The 19,131-nt window shown below is 38.5% G+C and overlaps 2 protein-coding genes across 5 annotated transcripts; one reads left to right on the top strand and one right to left on the bottom strand.

Moving 5' to 3' along the window:
* Positions 1 to 73: 73 nt before the first annotated feature.
* On the bottom strand, positions 74 to 13,466 carry gsr (glutathione reductase). 4 transcript variants are annotated; one of them, XM_086157959.1, is made up of 13 exons: positions 12,952 to 13,466; positions 12,420 to 12,573; positions 10,747 to 10,773; positions 10,564 to 10,652; positions 8,988 to 9,057; positions 8,217 to 8,364; positions 7,692 to 7,746; positions 7,512 to 7,611; positions 7,137 to 7,391; positions 5,880 to 5,991; positions 4,158 to 4,289; positions 3,789 to 3,922; positions 74 to 1,448 (listed from the first exon to the last, which is right to left on the bottom strand). In XM_086157959.1, exons 1-13 carry the CDS (start codon positions 13,011 to 13,013, stop codon positions 1,299 to 1,301), a joined length of 1,488 nt encoding a protein of 495 aa, XP_086014085.1. In that variant the 5' UTR covers positions 13,014 to 13,466; the 3' UTR covers positions 74 to 1,298. The 4 variants fall into 4 exon arrangements, with proteins under 4 accessions (XP_086014085.1, XP_086014084.1, XP_086014086.1 ...); XM_086157961.1 differs by having other exon boundaries at positions 79 to 1,448; positions 12,420 to 12,600; positions 12,952 to 13,147; XM_086157958.1 differs by lacking the exon at positions 12,952 to 13,466 and having other exon boundaries at positions 12,420 to 12,683.
* Positions 13,467 to 13,714: 248 nt separating this feature from the next.
* Positions 13,715 to 18,949, top strand: znf518b (zinc finger protein 518B). Its single transcript, XM_086157962.1, has 2 exons — positions 13,715 to 13,795; positions 14,171 to 18,949. The coding sequence occupies exon 2, from the start codon at positions 14,295 to 14,297 to the stop codon at positions 16,710 to 16,712; it is 2,418 nt and encodes an 805-aa protein (XP_086014088.1). The 5' UTR covers positions 13,715 to 13,795; positions 14,171 to 14,294; the 3' UTR covers positions 16,713 to 18,949.
* Positions 18,950 to 19,131: the final 182 nt, after the last annotated feature.

Consider the following 19,131-nt stretch of genomic DNA (forward strand, 5'->3'; position numbering starts at 1 on the left):
TGCCAGGCATAAGTAAAGTTGAGGGTGAAGGGATGATTTATAATATCACACAAAATGAAAAAAAAAAAAAGACTTGTGAAAAAACCTGCAGGTTTATTGATTCTTGATTACAGTACAGAAGATATGTTTTGAGCTTGCATTGGTAATTAATCATTATCCTTGAGGAGAAGTTTGGGGTATTTAGGGACAGAGATAAAATTCATATATAAACAGTGGAAAAAAAGAATTGTGTTTTTATTAGCTAAGAAATGGCTAATTAAGGCTACATATGGAGTAGGTCCACTCCCTTGGGGTCTGGGATGTTGTTTTTACAGTAGCCTACAGTAGACAAACCAGCATTTTTTTGTTTCATGTGCTAAATTTTTTTCTGCTTGTTTTGTATTTTTACCTGTTTGTATATTAAGTTTACTCCCTTCCTAAGCAAAGAAGTGGAGTGTGGAGTACTTTGTGGAATAGCACAGTCATGAAGTTTACTCCAGGTACCAGTTGACTGCTAAAGATGGACAGCTGTCCGGAAGCACAGGAGCATACATATCTGGAGAGTTTTTGTAAACAAAGGATGTAGATAAGAAATAAAGCAAAGAGGGGAGAGAGTTTGATTATAACAGAGATTGATTGAGATGATTCACACTATACCCCCACCTTGACTCCGTATTCTCATGGATGATGTGATATCACTGGAAGATGGACATGCTAAAAACTTTTAGCTTGTGCAAGAAATTGTGTGATGCTGTGTCAGACTGCAAGTAGTTGCAAATTATGACTTGACTGCTGGCGGTCACAAAACCTTACAAACAGCTCTTTATAGGAGCATCAGTATTTGTAATATCTTGCGATTAAAGACTGAAAAATGAAACATACACACAAGAGAAAGGTCTTTTAGTTTTCCATGCACTTAAGCAATGGAATGTGAATGTCATGACATGAACAAGGGTGTCTATGACATAGCAATTGTGGGGGTTGCCTGCGTCATAGTAAGTTCCTGCACGTCAGTACCGAACATGAAAATAATACCTGCAGATCCATCACTTCCATTTCAAAATTATTAAAATGGAATCCAGAATACTCAGTAAATCAAGACCTACAGTACACTTGAAGAAGGCCATAAACTGGTCTTGGTACATTTAAGTAAAAATTAGAAAAATTATACAATGAGCACAATAAAGGGTGCAGATATGGAAGAAATGGAAGCATGTTGGTAGTTTTGTAAATCTGATGCTTGAGTAGTGACTTTGTGCTGGTACGCATGTCTGGGTTGCTGGTCATACAGGGAAACCAAAAAGCAGTTTGGATTTCCATTAGCGCATGGTAACAAACTCCTCAGATGATGTGGGATGAATGGCAATAGTCTTGTCAAAGTCTGCTTTGGTAGCGCCTATCTTGATAGCTACAGCAAAGCCTTGCAGCATCTCATCACAGCCCAGGCCCTGCATGTGCAGACCCACCACCTATGGGTAAAGGAACAATTCAACATTTTGAAATTAATCTAACTGAGACAATGTTGAACATCATACAGATTTTCTTAAGGTTGAGTGACAAAGGATGAGTAGACAGGTTATTACGACTTTTAATCAAGGAGCACATCATGCTTTCTGCCTGTGGAAGAAGCAGGCCGACTTATAGTTGTTAAAGTGGAGACTATGATGAATAGAGTCTGAAGAATAAATATTCAAACAACCTTTTTAAAGTAGTCCTGCACTTATACTTAATTTGGTATAATTTGTCATTGAAATCAATCAGCATATTCAATATTACTACTCAATATTACTACGATATTACTATTCCAATATAGTCAAGATTTGTCATATTTCTTAATACTCTTTGCAGTATAGCATTCTTCTTTTCCTTTTGGGTTTTCTGTTCAGGAGTCGCCACAGTAAATCAACCATATCCATCTAACCCTATTCTCTGCATCCTCCTCTCTCATACCAACTAACTTTATATCCTCTCTCACTATGTTCATAGATCTTCTTTTTGGTCTTCCTATCAGACATTCTTTTTACCTCCAGAACGTTCCTAACAAATTCCTCCTTCAACGTAACTCATACTCCATTTCTCTTCTTGCCAGTACCATGATAGTACAGCTTAAAACCTGCTCCTAAGCTTCTAGCCTTACTACCTTTCTACCTGGTCCCCTGGACACACAGTATATCCACCTTCCTTCTCTGCATTGTGTCAATCAACTCTCTACCTTTTCCTGTCATAGTCCCAATATTCAGTCCCTACTCTCAGTCCCACACTTTTGTCTTTCCTCTTCTCTCTCAGTTTCCAAACACGCCTTCCTCCTGTCTTTCTTCGATCCACAGTAGCCCAATTTCCACTGGTACCCTGTAAGTTATCTGGACCAATGGCAGTCATTGTTAACCCAGGCCTTGACAGATCCAGAATGAGATTCTTAGGTTCAATTTGCATAATTGGTTTGGGCACAAGTTTTATGCCGGATGCCCTTCCTGACGCAACCCTCTGCATTTATTTGGGTTTGGTACCCGCTCAGGGAGGCACTAGCTTGTGCCCTCCTGAGGCTGCAGTATAGCAATGACCAATAAATGTAAGCTACTTGCAGGGGCTGCTTTTAAGCTGGGAAGTGAACGTTTATTCATTCAATTATCATCTCAGAAACTTATTTTATTATTGGCCTTTAAAATGTTTCTGAAAAGATTTCAGAGATATGACCAAAGTTAAGATTCCGTTTCAGGTCTTTGGATAAATGCTTGCATTTGAGTGCATTTTGACCAAAAACTAAATGATTGCCTCCAATTTGCAAATAAGAATAGTCCTTCCCAATCACCAACACAATAATAAACTACTACAGCCATGTCAAAATGTGTGAATAAATAAACAATTAAATAATTCGAATGAAACTTTATGACCCACAGTGAGAGGGTACTTGAGAAAATGTTTTTTTCTTACTTAATTTAGTGCTTAACGGTCAAGAGTTATTGCGCTTTATTCAATATTGTCTTTCAGGACATTTCAAAACAATTTTCAGCTGCAGTCTTACATCTTTGTAGTTTGAAATTCTGAAAAGTGGTTAGTCTCTAATGGGCCTGTAACTGTCAGTTATTTTTGTAATCAACCCCAGCAGAGATGAGATTGTGGATTTATGCGAGTAAAAAAATACTAATCAAATATTATTGTTCGTTCGCAAACTTCATAATTTGAATGACAATCATGATATAACCTTTCCCTGAAGATATAATTGTTATCTGTTTCAGGCACAATATTTTAATTGGAAAAATCTGTTTTCGCTAGTTGGACTACATGAGAGCATTTAAAAATCAATATAGCAAAAACAAAATATTTTCCATAATTTCAAAGTGGAAAGCCGGCTTTCAAAACGCTTCTGGTGAGTTTTAGGGAAGGGAAGTTTGTAGAAGAATGCCTTGCAGAATAGCATAATAGTCTGTATGTCATTTGGTCAAAGTGTCATGAGCACTTGTGAATTTTCTAGTTGATTCAGAAAGGATTAGGAGAGACAACTTTGTTGTTTGATGCAGTTTCATTCCATTGAAAAAATATTTGGGTTACATGACAGAATTATTTCCTGCTTATGGCTTATATACTGTATGACAGATGGAAAAAAAAGAGATGGGACCATATTACCTGTTTGACTCCAAAAAAATCTAACTTTCAAGGTAATATTCTGGACTTAACAAAACAAAAAAATAGCAACAAAAAGACATCTCTCCAAAATGACATGTCCAACCAGAATAGATAATGTACTGCATTAAAATGTAATTATCTCTGACAGCAGTGGAGCAAAAATGTGGAGCACAGAGGACACATACCTTCTCCTCCTTGCCCACACACACCAGCTTCATGATGCATTGAGTCTTCCTGCTTGTGATCGCATGGTACATCGGCGTGAAAGAAGTCTTGTAGATCTTCACATTTTCCTTTCCTCTGGTTTTAATGGCCTCCTCTGTCATAAAAGCCAGCAGTTATGGTAATGAATCTAACATACATAAATACAGAATTTGAAAACCCTCCAATTTAACTTAGTATTACGTTAAAGACATACACAGACAGCATTCACTGTATAGGAAATGTGAATTGCCAAGTTAATGTTATTGCAGTGGAAGCTGGACTAGAAAAACCTTAAAATAGAACATTGCTCATCGTTGGACATCTCCGGTAAAATAGACATTTTTACATACCTTCTGTTAGGCCCACTGTACCAATGGGTGGGTGGCTAAAAACCACAGTGGGAATATTGGTGTAGTCCAATTTGGAATCCTTCTTGCCTTCAAACAGTCTGTGTGCCAGCTTTCTGCCAGCAGCAATGGCAACTGCACCAAAAACAACATATCAGTGTAACTCTGAATACAAGTATTTTAGTGCAACACATTAAAAAACATGGAAAAACACTTACAAGTCAATATCTTTACTCTCTCTAGAGATAATGACCAGCTAATGGCCATCACGAGAGTTAAGTTGTCATTTATCATAAATTATTTGGTAACATTTACTGTTCACCTTCAGGAAACTTGTTATGCCTTACTCCTGTTAAGATTTACTTGCCTATGTAGACCTGGAGGATTTGGAATAATATTGATCAACTGGTTTGTGGATTCAGCTACGAGCAGTTGATCATTTTACATCGCATTATCTGCCAGATTGTAATTTTTTGTCTCTAATACGTGCTTTGCTTTGACTCTACTGGCAGTCTGAATGCATTATACACTATGGTTTTGATTTTTACCAATATGTCCTGTCTGATGATATCAGCATAATTTCTTTGCTTTTTGCAGACATTGTGGGTCTTTTAGCTTGATTACATGATGGCTTTGAGGCTGTCTTATTATCGTTGGTACATAAACTGAAAGAGGTAAAATGAGTGTTAACACCTAAATATCTGTGTTTGCTTATGAGAAATGGTGGCTTTGCAGTCTTGGGGTCTGGTTCAAGACTGAGATTGGAGATGAAGTGTAATGCTGGGATAATACTTTATGATTTTTAGTCGCATACATAAAACTGAAAGCGGGAAGGAAATCCTAAAAAAGTCTTACTGAAGTCTTAGCACGTGCATTTTAGTTGTAAAGTGTAAGGTATTAATCTTAGATCAGTCTTTTCCTAGTCTTGGGGCTGACAATGATATCAAATGTGTCTGATATTATCGCAAGTCTTTCAGTCTACAGAGACGTAACACAATCATCAACCAAGATGATGAGCTCCAACAAAACCAGAAAAAGTAATGCTGGTAGACAATCGCCTGAGCAATATTGGCAGCAGCGTTGGTATTTGTTGGCTGAATGGCTGAGCGGGAACGGCGAAGGACATCCAGATCAAAATGGACCGCCTAGAAAGAGGAGTGGATGGTGGAGATGTGGGCAGAACATCCAAACTTGTATGATGTAAACCCTCCAGCGTATCACGATCGTGTAGAGAAGGAAAAGCGATGGACTGAAATAGCAAAGGCTCTGCAAATAGCCAGTGAAAACACTGCTTGGTGGGAAAAAAAACTGCTGAAAGAATCTAGTCTTTTCAAAATCTTTTCATAGTTTTTAGATGTACGATCCACAGTATTTGTAAAATATGTATTTGGAAAACACTAAAAACTAGTCTTTACATGTGAACTGGTATGAGAGGAGTTTTACACCAGTCTTTTCCAAACCTTTTCAACGTTTTTAGACGTATGGGTAGCATGACAGATGTTTCATTGAGCTGATATGCCTGTAAATCTACCTGCTAATACCCATTCAATGTCTCATCTCAGGGCAGGAATTTGAGTGATGAAGAGACATATACCGCAATAGGGTGTCTTGATTCAATCTTAAGTGATGATGTCAGTCCCTTGGATAAATACAACTTATAAAAACTGACATTAACCAGGTGTTGTAGCATAAAGCTCTGTAAATGCGAATAAAATAACTTCCTACCAGGTGTGAGAAGGGCTTTGCCACAAACATCTCCAACTGCGTAGATTCCTGGTCGAGTGGTGTTTTGGAACTCATCCACTACAATGTGACCTCTTTCATCCGTTTCCAGACCCTGACACAAACATCAACATTCATTTTGTGTTGAGGGACAAACGCAACTGAAGAAAATTTATGGTCTTGTACATTTATTACCTGATCTAAAACAGTCTAAGAGAGAAAATTGACCAAAATGTTTCGTGTGCCATTCTGTAACCTATGATTACTAACTACATAAGAACAACAGAGAACCACATAATCATGGGAAAATGGGATTGCATTATCTGATTAAAAGTATGCAGTTCCATTGATGCTGTGTATCACTCATCATGTTATTTTCTTACCATTTACTAATTACGCAGAGGGAAAAAGTACATTTTGAAAATAAATCTTTGTCAATGTTAATAACTTGTTTCTATTCTATTAAGTAAACTGACGATGAACCTCATAAAGTGGCATATGTTTATGTTAAACTTGGTTAAACAAATCCAGCTAATCATGTGAAGCAGTTCAAATTTCACTAAAAATGGGCAATCTGATACCCTGCATATCTCTTTGGCTCACTACTTTTAATCAACTTATATAGAAGAAGGAGGACTTGACTAAACCAAGACTTAACTACCTCCAGTCCATTACTAGTTTGGTTGGTCACCCTAAGCTAACCACCAAATCCAATTTGCAAGCACCTCAGTGCTCACCTCTGATTACATGCAATTGACTGTAACAAAAATAGTTACTTGATAGTTGTTTTGTCTGGCATGCTGATAATCTTCTTTCTGGCTTAAGATGTTGTGCGAAGTTTATTTCATCTTCTGTTTCAATGAAAAGCAATTTCATTACTATTTCCTCAAAAATTGTGCTCTCCGTTATCTGCTACACCAAAAAATGTGAATATTTATGTTGCATTTTTATAATCTTTCTTCAATATTATGGAGTTGCTATTTTGAGGACAGCTGAGGAGAATGCAACAAATCCTTCCTAAAGAAAGCCAAAACTACTGAAGTCATTGTTGAAAATAGACAGGATTTCCACCTGCTGCTGGTTTATCCTGTTATTGATGGGTGTTGCATGTGCTTTCTCAACCTTAAAAAACTCTTCTCAGTGGGAGGAGTTAATAACTTTGTCTGTCTAGATTAATAATTTTCAGTGTTTTTGACTATTTGTCAATGTCTCATCACATGTGTGAGCACTGACTTCAAAGAGAACATCATGAGGACTTACCACCTGCTCAATATTCAATCTAGAGGTGTTGGGTTGTCTACCAATGGCCCAAAGCAAACAGTCCACCTCCTTGAGCGTACTGATCTTTTCCTCATCATTTTTCTTCTCTGGGTCTTTAGTAACAACTGTTACTTCAAGACCTTTGTCTGTTTTACACACAGACTTTACCTGGGAGTTTTTCCACAAGTCTATACCAGAATTTTGAAGCTCTTTGGTACAGTTTGTGCTTACAAAATTGTCAAAGTTCCTCAAAACCTGGGGGAAAAAAAAAGTATTTCCATGACTATACTGCTCCTGAAATCTTCAGGTCAAAATTCAAAATTTTATAAATCAAAGAATTCCTTGGTGTTTTATCTTAAAATATTTTCTCCTTACTCCTGTCTGTCGAATTACGAGGGAGGTTTTAGAGCCCAAGGTGGAAAGGATACCGGCCATCTCCACTGCAATATAACCAGCACCCACAACAACGCTGTGCCTGTAGGGGAAACAAAATGTGATTATAGGCATAACATTTACCAGGACATCTGGCAAGAGCCCAAAATCAGGGGTTCTTACTTTGGAAGGCTTTCAAGTTGAAAAAAACCATCACTGGTGATGCCTAGACTTGCCCCTGAATTGATCAACAATGAAAATAACAGCAGCAGTAGTAGTTTATGGTCAGACTATAATGTGATGACAGCATTTCCATTTCATTAAAAGAAGTAATCTAAACTAAACACAAGTAGTAAAGAACAGTAACTCACAACTCAGTATTCAATTTAATTAGTTTCTTCTCATTATGTAAACTTTAATAAGGCCAAGCAGCTTTGACTTTAAGTAGTGGACCAACGCTTTTCACAGAAAATAGCTCTGTCTCTAAAGCACTGTCAAACACTGGAAGTCACAGATGCTAAAAAGCGAAGAAACAAGTTTCTATTTTCCATTTCACGCGATATTTAACATTATACCCTGAAATTTAAAGGAACATTGCCGTTTTTATAGTTTGCTTTTGCATCAGTCTGCATTGTAAAAAAACCCACTCATACACAACTGGCAGTGAGAGATAATCTTTTCCAAGTACAGCATCTTTAAGTCTCCTACCAGGAACTTCAGTTTCACTCAATACTGAAGGCTGCCCTCCAGTGGCGATGAGGATGTGAGGCGCAGTGTATTTCTTCCCGTTAACCTCCACAGTTGGTTCTGGGTCGACTGTGAACCTTGCGTGACCCATGATAGTTTGGATTTTAGCCTGTAAAAAAAAAACAAACAGATGCCATTCGAATTTAGGTATTTGCATACGGAAAAGTTATAGTAAGAAACATCTAACCAGCATTGTTGTACAGTCACAAGTGTATTTCAGTATATTTTTCCTCGATTTTATCTTATTTTTATATCTTTAACCTACTGCATTTCAAAAGGGTAAGGTGTACTTTCCACTCCACTGTAGTTTCCCTGATAGCTGTAGCTGCTAGTTACGGTTTAGACACTATGTGATCATAGACCTCTTGCCTGATGACAACAAGAAATCTAGAAAAGTACTGATTGTGAATATATGAGTTAAGATTGAGATCAGTGGGGCTGTCTTTATTGAGTGAGGAAATTCTCCTGTTTCCTGAAAAATAAAAAATCAACAATTTGAAACTATATGCATCACAGAGAAAATTAGTCTTCCAAGGATGATAAGATAGTAGTTTTCTGAAGGCAAACATTAATAGATTATCCTAAATAATATTCAAACACTGAGGGGGAACATTTTGTAGCATGGGAAAGCTTCCTGATTACTAAACTAAAAATTTATTGTGCCCCAAGACACTTTCTTTCTGGCAAGACGGAATTAATGAAATTGCACATATGTAATAAAATTGCACTTACTTTGTCAAGATTGTTGCGATAAATGCGATTCAAATGACTGACATAGGCATCCCTTTTGGACTTGAGAAGTCTACACACAAAAAATAGGACAGATTGTTAGGAGGTATTTCTTCTTTAAACTTCATTACAGGAATGCACACATTATCTCAAAACAAAATTTTCTCAAATAACAGTTGGGTTCATAAGGATAAGAAAAAAATTAATAGTGAGGAAATAGTAAGTATAACAGTAATTTTATCCTTAAAACTAATGATACGTTGCAAAAAGAATGAATGAACATTCTTGTCACATTTTATGTCTCTACATACATTTGCAGGACACAACTACACATGTTTACTAAAAACTGACAGTCCATTTATCCCACTAATTTGAATGTTATGATACCTTTCACGTTCCCTCAAATGTCCATTAATTCTGTAAAAAGATGTCTTTTCAGAGAACAATTCATTTTCAGGAAATCTTGCAAAATGTTTTTCTGCTACATTCATTATTGTTAGGTATCTATTTTGGGTTGTAAAAATTTGCCTTAAGATATTTGCGAAAATTAGGTTTTGACCGGTGTGACACAGATTTTAAATCTTGAATTGTAGAACAATGTTTGTTGTGTTTAAAATAGACCTGTGCATCAAATATGATGCAAATCAGTCACTGATCTTGTATCTAATGTTAATGATACAATGTTCAACTATCCACAGACCACTACAATATAGTCTAAAAAGGAAACTGCAGCCCTAACTGCTCTTTGGCAACATCCTGCTGACTGTGAGACATTTACACCTGACAAACACACAGAACAGCCAGAGCATTCTGTTGTTTGTCTCCAAGCAGCTCAAGGGCTTCAATTTCCAGGATTTTCTGCTTTGTCCAGGAATTTAAACTTGCATGTCAGTTTGAGCTGTGGGATTATCCAAGAAACCACAACATTACCTTGACTTGTATGCAGTTGCCCGCATTAACATTAAATTTCGAACCATAATACTTCTAATATCAATCTCACCAATGCTATCTCATACTAGGAATGTAGAATTTACAACAGTTATGTGACACAAACGCCTGTTTATCGTATAGAATCCATCAACACTAACTGCAACCTCAAAAATCACTGAAGAGTGAAAGAGACACATTTTTTAACTTGGAGCATGGAAACTTAATATTTGCCTCATCCATTGTAAAATGAAAAAATAAGGTTTTATATCTGTTAATTGATGATGTTTCCAAACGGTCCCTCATATTTTTTAAGTAACAACCCTAATAGTTCTGAAATAAATAAAAGTTATAGATCCATACAGACAGCAATAAAAAAGTCATACCAGCACAACATTAGTGGACTTCCAAACCCTAGATATGCATGTTGAAGAATATGACTTGGTCACCCATTGCTGAGTCCTATATTTCACAGGCACCTTGACTTTGTTGTGCACAGACAAGTGAGGCAAAACGAAGCATCATGACAGACTCAATGGTTTCCCATGAAAGGGACAACTCTTTGTTCCAGGAACAATTGTAACTGGTTTGACACAACTTTATGGAGGTTGCACAAAGACAAAGTGAAAAATGACACCAAGAGATTGCTTACTCCCAACTGAAATGACTATTTTGAACATCAAATCCATAGTCACTGTGATCATGGAGATACTCTGCATGGACTGCTGCATTCCACATAACCTATGAGGAAAGAAGAACGTTTACATTTCCTGAACACTTTTGTGTAATTCATAGTTAATATATAGACACAGAAAACAGTGCAAGAGAAAGCTACCTTCTTCGGGACACAGCCAACATTGACCTGAAAAATGATCAAGCACAGTATTTCAGTCACTTCAGGAGGAGCTTTGAAAACAACAGCAACAAGGCCATATTAAGAAGAAAAAAAATAAAGAAGTAATTCAAAAATCAAAAAATGAAGAAATACATTTATGAGTCTGTGTATACCTGTAAAATAAATCAAAAAAACTCTAACAGGTGCAATTACAACATATGATTATATGTTAGAAATTCAAGAAATTCAAGACACCTATGCAGTATTCTATGTAAATGTCTGCATTTTCTTTTCTTTATGTCAACATTCTTCAGTTTGGTGGTAGCTAATGGTTATAATTTACATCAAATCATATTTACTGCATTTTTTCAGGCATTAGGATTTGAAAAACAAAACAAAACAACACTGGTACGAATAACCAAAACATAATGCCTGACACAACTGGGTTACAGGTAAAAAAAAGGAGCCCTTGAGACTGTAGACCAATAGTCACTTTCAGACCATGGAATGAAGATAATCAATAGAATATACATGAACACATTTACATTGTAAAATTAAAACTAGCTCTGCAAGCAGGATTGAATGATCTCGATTGCAAACCTCCTCCTATCTTCACCAAAGAACAAGCCTGTGTCAAATCATCCTCCCCAGAAGAGAAGTTGGTCTTGGGCACTTACTTTGTCCATTCAGTGGCACCATGACCAAATTGAAATTTAACAGGTGGATTTCTTCAGAGCAACAGCCTATTTGAAATATCATCTAAATCTGACACAGGCCCCCCATGTGGTGTGACTATTTACATCTTGGGCTCATCTTGAGAAGAGTCACTGCTAAAATGTCTGCCAAATTACCAGAATTAAGGTCCTAATACTCTTTCACCTAACTTAAGTGCAACACCCCAAATGGATAGGAGCAGTATATTCGAATACAGCACTTATTACCAACAGATATGACTGAGTGTAAATATTACCCTCTAAGTGGTGGCGTGGCTCACGTGGTGAAACACATGTTTTGGAACCAAACGTTTCCGTTTTAATTCCTGCACCACTCTAACCTGTCAAAAGCATTCTTGAGCAACTTCTCTTCTGCCGATCATGGTTCATCCATGATGTGTAAAATGCAGTGGTCAAATTTCACTGATGTTTTGCTGTATGTATGACTGAATTTGACAAAAAAGGGCTTTCGTCTTGAGAGTTCTTCAGACTTGTAAGTATGAATGAGATCAAAGCATTTGCCATGTTCAAGGCGTATGAAACTTTGTGGCAAGCCTCAAAATTCTCACCCACAAGCCCATCCATCATACAGCAGGATAGAAACTAAAAAGCTTCCTAACTAACATTGCAGTAGCCATGTGCCGGTGAGGATAAAATTAAGTTTTCAAACCACCAGTTGGTTTCGGCTCATGCCAAGGGTCTTTCCTGCACTGCATACCTGTGTTCATGCACCAAGGTCGAGTTGCTATATTACTATCCTCACCTGAAAGGGGTCAAGACTTTCGAAATTTATCTGCTTGGAAGCGGTAACCTTTACAAACAATGTTTTTGAACGCACACGCACAGACATACTGCAGCACACACAAAACTAGGTCTGACACTGAGCGCTTGTACAAAAGCAGCGTACGAGTGAGCAAGCGACTGCTGTCTGGATTGTAAAACAGTTTTATTTTTACTCACGCAGGTACCTCCGAGTTTGTGGCTCTCGATCACGGCGGTTGCTGCTCCGAGTTCCGCCGCCCTGCGGGCCCCCGCCAACCCTCCGGAACCGCCGCCGATTACCAGAAAGTCGAACCGGGTTGCTTCGGACATGCTGCGACGTGTAATGCCGTGTCTGCGAAAAGACGAGAAGAGTGGGTTTCTAAGGACGAGGGTGGGCGTCCGGATTAATATTGCCATAACCAGGAAGCTCGTTGCGCGCGCGTGTGTTTGCGTGTGCGCGTGTAGACAAATGGGCTGTGGGAGGGTCAAATGAAAGCCACTGCTGTGTCATTATGAATTGCAACAATAGTGTGTAAATCCCAGAAAACGTTTTCACAATGCTCATCATGACCCCGACGAGCTACAGGGCTCACGAAAACAGTCGTTAGTTAAAACGCGGCGGATCCTGAATTAGATTAACAATCCAACTCAAAGCAAACCAAGTTATACAGATCAAGCTTTATGACATTTCGCAAAGTTGTCGTTTTTTTTGTACTGAACGCTTACATACCTCGTCAATGCCAGGGACACTGACACAGTTGGAAGCAATCTGCATATTTTCCCAAACAGCATGTTTTATGAATTTCTAGGGCATCATTCATAACTGTCCGTGGCGCGCTGCAGTTGATCCACCCGTTTGGCTCCTCTCACCTGGCGGAGGCCTGTGCTTCGATATCGTTGTCAGGTTGACAACAAAAGCTTTTAACAACTTCCTGTGTCAAAGCGAAACCCTGCAGTGACACAAATCCTATCATTATCGAACTGGTGACATGAAAACTGCTTCCATGAAAAAAAAAATACAGTTAAAAATGTCACAACTAGGGATGTTCCATTTTCAGATAGCGGGACAATGACTTAATGCTAAACTATGATAGTGGAAGTTGTCATCTTCCAGGGCGTGGATAAATGTTACTGACCAATCAAATCGGCTCATCGATGTACGAATACAGACTGAGACGTAAATGAGTGAGTGCATACGGAGATTCAGGAATCGTAGTTTTCAAGACTAACGCCCACGCTACGTCTAGCTCTTTAAAGAAAAAACTTCCGGTCATGGCAGCCGAAGGAAATTCCCTTCACTCCGTTGTCATTACCTTTCACCTTGTGCGTTAAATTTACATCCACCTCTTTAGTTTTAAATCATCCTGGTAACATACTATACCTTAATACCAGGATGATTTAAAAAAAAAAACCCAAACCTTTTAATTTACCGTGTAGCCTCTTATTTTGAAGGCACGTGCAAAGTGTTTCCGGAAGTAGCTAGCCAGAGCTAACAAACATCAAGTTCCTTCTATACTGTCCGTTAGCGGCGTCGAGAAGCAGTCGGATAAAGCCTGCAAAGATTTTCTTTTCATGTAAGTTCTGTTTAGTATCACTCCACTCAGGCTTGCGTTTTCGATCTTTTTTTTCAAATACCGTAGATCGACAGTTCGATCGCGGGGTGTCACCTTTATAAGCCCGTTTTGTAGCTAGGTAACTGTAAGGCCTTCTCCTTGTTTTCATGTGGAATGTTGCTGCGGCGAAAATCCTTAATTATTCCATTCGAAATTACTTTAATATATTTAGTTAACTTCAGTATGCGCGTGTTTTCCAAGCCTTATTGTAAAGAAAACTGCTTTTGTTTTGAAGGGAAAAAAAGCTTGCTGTATGAGCTAGGTGAGGGGGGAGGGGTTCAACGGGCCTTGTCTAATATGTGACAACACTTTGAGCGTCTGGTTTCCTTTTCACAGGAGGATACTATCTTGATGGGCAGTTAACGTAACAGCCCCCGGACGCCTCCGATGGGTTAACCCCTGCCGGGCTGGATGTTCAGTCTCTCAATTAGAAGAAACTCTTGCCAGATGACCACTCAACATGAAGCCCATCAGTTATCCAGGCTTGCCATCCTCAGTGGCTGGTGGACATTCAAATTTTGTCCTGGATCACGTCTTGGGCACCTCAAATGCAATGTATTGCGACAAGTGTGGATTCTCTACGACAGATACTGCAGAATTCAAGAAGCATACCATTGAACATTTGGGAACAAGGTATCACTGCTTTTACTGCTACAAGGTCTCGTTTAGTGAGGCAGAGCTATGTGCTCACCTGAAGGAACACACTAAATACCCATTCAAGTGCCCTCACTGTGGGCATGGCTATATGAGAAGGTTGTGCCTCGTGAAGCACATTGAGCGATTGCATGGCAAAAACATTGGTCAAGGACTCACAAAGCCAGCAATGACCAAATCTCAGCATCTTCCAATTTCCTGTGCCTTGCAAGATGTGCCCACTTCTGGCCCATCAATACGGCAGCCATTTGTTCGTGTCACCGTACCAACACCCAGCATACCTGCTGTCAGACTAAGTAAAGACCATCAGAACAGTAAAACACTCAAAACAAACCTCCAAACTGTAGCAAATCATAATGGAGAACTTTTACCCCCTCCAAACGGACTTCAGCACAACAGGGCTTTAACAGTGTCACTTCCAGAGGAAGTTACAATCCCTGCCGGCTGCCTGGTTGAACTTGTTGAGGTGAAAACTGTTAATGGGACGAAGGAGCTGAAACTGAGGCTGGTCTCACAACAAGAAAATGCATCTGTGGTAAAAGACACAAGGATGACAGACTCTCAAAATGCAGCCCTTGGAAAGACATTATCACCCAAATTCAATCTTCAAAATACAGTAAAATCTGCAAATTTTGGGATGTGCAATATTAACAGAAAGCAGTGCGAAACAAAGGCTGTGATAGGTGAATGTACTGATAGTGGCGCAATCCATTTTTCAAAGAGCCAGTCAAATCAAACCAGCAAAGAAAAATGTGGATTGAAAAGAAAGCCACAAGAAGTTATTAATCTGGAATGTCAAACGAGCAATCCGAGCAAAGTTTTCAAAAGCATCCTAAATCCAGGACGAGGAAACAATTGTGTGATCAGTGCTCCGCAGAGAGAACCTATAAATGACAAGACTGCATCATCTCAAGCTGTTATTTCTCCCCGGATTTCAAATAGACTCACAAGCAGCAAGCAACCCGAGAACACCAGAGCACATGTCCCTTCGAAACCTCTGTGTGAGAGGAAGACATTTGTCCTAGAGCAACCCAAGAGTCTCCCCATGAAGACAGGAAGTGACGTAAAAAGCACTCCTTTGGACATGTCATTGCCTGTTAAGATGGAACCAGGAGAGATGCGCCTCAAAGACACTTCCCCTACAATAAATAAAGCAAACTCAAGTGTAAAGCAGGAACATCTGAAATGTTCTCCATCCTTGAATGTTAATTTGACTGCAGCTTTCAAGGCTAATGCCACTTCTCAGCAGACTCTTATTGAGGTAACATCAATCAAAACAAATTTCTGTCCCAATCGTGCAAATTCAGGCATTCCAACTTGGAATCAGGAAGGTAAAGCCACTGAAAGAGCAGCCAGTGCAGAGATTCTACACCCTGGAGGGTTTCCAGTCATCTCCTCTGTATTTTCATTGAGTCAACAGACAGAGGATGCCCAAGGCTCCATTCAGCCGCTGGTTCTTGCTCTGCGTGGCATAGTGATGCCCAAAGACAGCAGCTCTGAACGTTTCATACAAGAAGATGTCAAGGAAACCAAGGACACTGAGCAAGGAAAGGAGATGCCAAAGCCTATGCATGGTACTCAGGAGGTCTCACACAAAGGATCTTTTGCCCCTCCTTGTTTATTGACTGAGCGGACAAGTGAGTGTGTGAAAACAGAAGACATTGATAAACGCATTCAAGAGTCCCCTTCTCTGACACTGGATGAAATCAGTGTGAAAGAAGAAGAAAAGGGTACAAACTCAACACACAAGAGTAATTGTACTGACACCTCTGTCTTCAAATCTTCAGACGACACCCATGCAGATAAGGCTAGGAGTTTTTCTTCTCTACAGCAAACACTGGAGCCTGATCTCTCCTCAAAATTCCTGACTGTCTCGTTGGAAAGAGTGGATGAGAGTGTATGGAGAAAAAACAAAAATGGCCTGGAACTTAAAATGTCCAAATATAAGACTGAGACGCCTCTGGGCCCTCCAAGTGACAGTGCAATTATTCATCCAATGCCCCTGAAGGTGGACCAACTAGTGAAACAACCTGGCCCAAACCAGCCAGTGGTTGTACTCAATCATCCAAAGCCACGGGCCTCCATGCAAAAAATTACAGGCACTGTTGCCGTTAAGGGAACCCCTGAGATGGTCCCCAAGTGTCACATAATAAAAATGAGGCTTAGTAAAGTAATGGGGCAGAAATATGAGATGATGGGATGCACTGTTAGGGTCTGTCCATGAACTAATCACATAGGGCAATTGTGGGAACAAGTGTATATATGTCAGGAATTCCTAGTGGTACAGTCAGACATGTAGACTTAAAGTACATGTTGTGTGAATAGTTAAGGAAAAAGGGGATTAAAACCATGTCAGTTTTAGAGACTGAAAATTGTCCGCATGGGATATGGATTTCTAAAATACGAAGCTGTTCAACATCTTCCAGTCAATGAACACTAGTGGATTGCAGCCGGTATTTAAACAAATGTGTGTAAAGTTTGAGTTCTCAGCCAGTAGGTCTGAAAAGGTGAACGCATGCTCTTTGCATGCTTTAATTTAATTTTGTTTTTATATTTTTAATTTTGTTACCCCCCCCCCCCCAAAAAAAAAAAAAAAAAAAAAAATTGAATCCAAGATTTCAGTGAGCATTTAGCTTGTTCACCTCAAACCTACATCCCACGGTTACTGTGCAGTACACAGCTGTGATTTTGCGTGTAAACTCTGGGTAAATACTACACAGATTATGCAACGCAGAATACTTAATTAAATAATGAATGTATCATATATTTAAATTCACTAAATACACATAGTCTGCAATCTCTTTTTCTTGCTTGTTGCACATTCAGCTAGCATTAATGTTATAACCAATTTGGCTGTACATCATTACTAATTTCAACAATTTTTCTCATCCCCAAGCATTAAGTTTTTTAATGGAACCCAGTCTTGTCCCTAGTCTAAGTTGGAATTTTTGTTTTGGGCAGTTTCAAAGTACATTTTGTGTCTGTCATTTTTCCAGTATGGAATTCAGTCAATCCTTGAAAACTTGTTTTCTGGGAAATACGGTGTAATCACACCTTTTTCCAGATAATTGGTGAATAGATGAGTAGGTCTATAGCCGCTGTTGTGTGAAAATAATTTGAGCTTGTGGCTCTAAATGTTATGACCTTAAAGTTTGGTACATTGTTTACAAGGAGGACCTTAATTTGCTATTTATATGACATGGAGACCCCAGCAGTTTTGTAACACAAGCTGATGAGGAGTACCTGCATGCCCCTCAAGTGTTGCATTTCACAAGGCACGAGGTAGGAAAAAAAACAGCGTGAGATGAGAAGGGATAGAGTGACAAAGTTTTGTCATTTTGCATTTTTTTTTTATTTCAAATCTCATATTTTTATCGTATTATTTTTGCTACTTTGCTAAGTATATGTTTACAATGTTACTTTAATATTTAGTAGCTAATTTGTGATCACCCAGAATCAGGCTATAGGCCATAAAATACAGTATAAATTGGGAAGGCAAACATTGAAAATCGTTGTTACTGCTACTTCCATGCAGTGACAGTTTTTCAGCCTCACTTTCTTGTGTATATACATTATGGTCACCCATCGATCTTTTTATGTAAATAGTTGCATTTACGTATATAACTGGTGTTCTTACTCAGCAGGGAACTACAAATATCCTGCTGACTCTTACAAGAAGTTGTCCTAAACCTTCCAAACACTGCAGTGTTTGAAGCTGCTGTGACGTGTATACATTCTTTTTAAGGCATTGACATTCTTTCCTGAGAAGTCTGTCTTTATCCTCTCTTCATTTGTGTGACAGTTACTCATGGTCTATTTCAAAGTGTCATGGGCTCAGTGTCCAGTGTTGTTGTGTTTCATTATTTTATAGCAATTCTGTATCATTTCTTTTTGTATTAAAGCTAGGTAAACATGTTTTACATGGCTGATAACATTTTCTTACAGAATTTTGCATTGAGGCCTTGTAAATACAGCATATTTTTATTGCATACAGGACTGTTTCAGAAAATTAGAATATTGTGATAAAGTTCTTTATCTTCTGTAATGCAATTAAAAAAAACAAAAATTACTTTAATATTTAAAATCCTCTAATCATTTGGAATAGTATTTTTGAGTTTTCTTAAGATGTATACTATAATTAGCAATATTAGAATAATAAAAGGCTTGCAATATTTCAGTTGATTTGTAATGAATCCAGAATGTATGACATTTTTGTTTTTGTAATTAAGGTAAAGAAGATAAAGAACTTTATCACAGTATTCTAATTTTTGAGACAGTCCTGTATATTCAAGTTGGGTTTGAAAACTCAGTTTAGAGAGTAAAAGTAACGAGGGCTCTCTAACTTGCCAACCCAAAGAAGACTATTTCACACTGTACTTTCAGTCTGATTTGGGGCCGTGCATCCATTTTTTTTTAATCAACTTTCACTAAGATTGCTTTAATTAAAGAATCTGTCATAAATTGTTATGAAATAGGTTATTTAATTTAACAAGGGGCACAGCTGACAGGAGGTCAATTGCCAAGTTGTAAAGCAAAGTCTGACAAAAAGTATCAGCCACCAGAGGGTTCACTCACCTCCTTGAACCGCCATAGTGTGTGCCTGCAAGAGGATTTTAAGTTGGGAAATGTTGGTGAATACTGCT

The sequence above is a fragment of the Fistularia commersonii genome, chromosome 13 (assembly GCF_037954325.1).
Source record: "Fistularia commersonii isolate RoL2024-O1a breed Wild chromosome 13, RoL_Fcom_v1.0, whole genome shotgun sequence".
NCBI classification, from domain to species: domain Eukaryota; kingdom Metazoa; phylum Chordata; class Actinopteri; order Syngnathiformes; family Fistulariidae; genus Fistularia; species Fistularia commersonii.

What these genes read in the sequence shown, in the direction of transcription:
- gsr (XM_086157961.1), bottom strand. Translation starts at nt 13,013, where the DNA reads ATGCTGTTTGGGAAAATATGCAGATTGCTTCCAACTGTGTCAGTGTCC. An exon ending in GTGTCCCTGGCATTGACGAG is followed by an intron (nt 12,601 to 12,951) that starts GTATGTAAGCGT and finishes CCTCGTCCTTAG; the next exon opens with AAACCCACTCTTCTCGTCTT. An exon ending in TACAGTGGGCCTAACAGAAG is followed by an intron (nt 3,923 to 4,157) that starts GTATGTAAAAAT and finishes CTTTTATGACAG; the next exon opens with AGGAGGCCATTAAAACCAGA.
- znf518b (XM_086157962.1), top strand. Translation starts at nt 14,295, where the DNA reads ATGAAGCCCATCAGTTATCCAGGCTTGCCATCCTCAGTGGCTGGTGGA.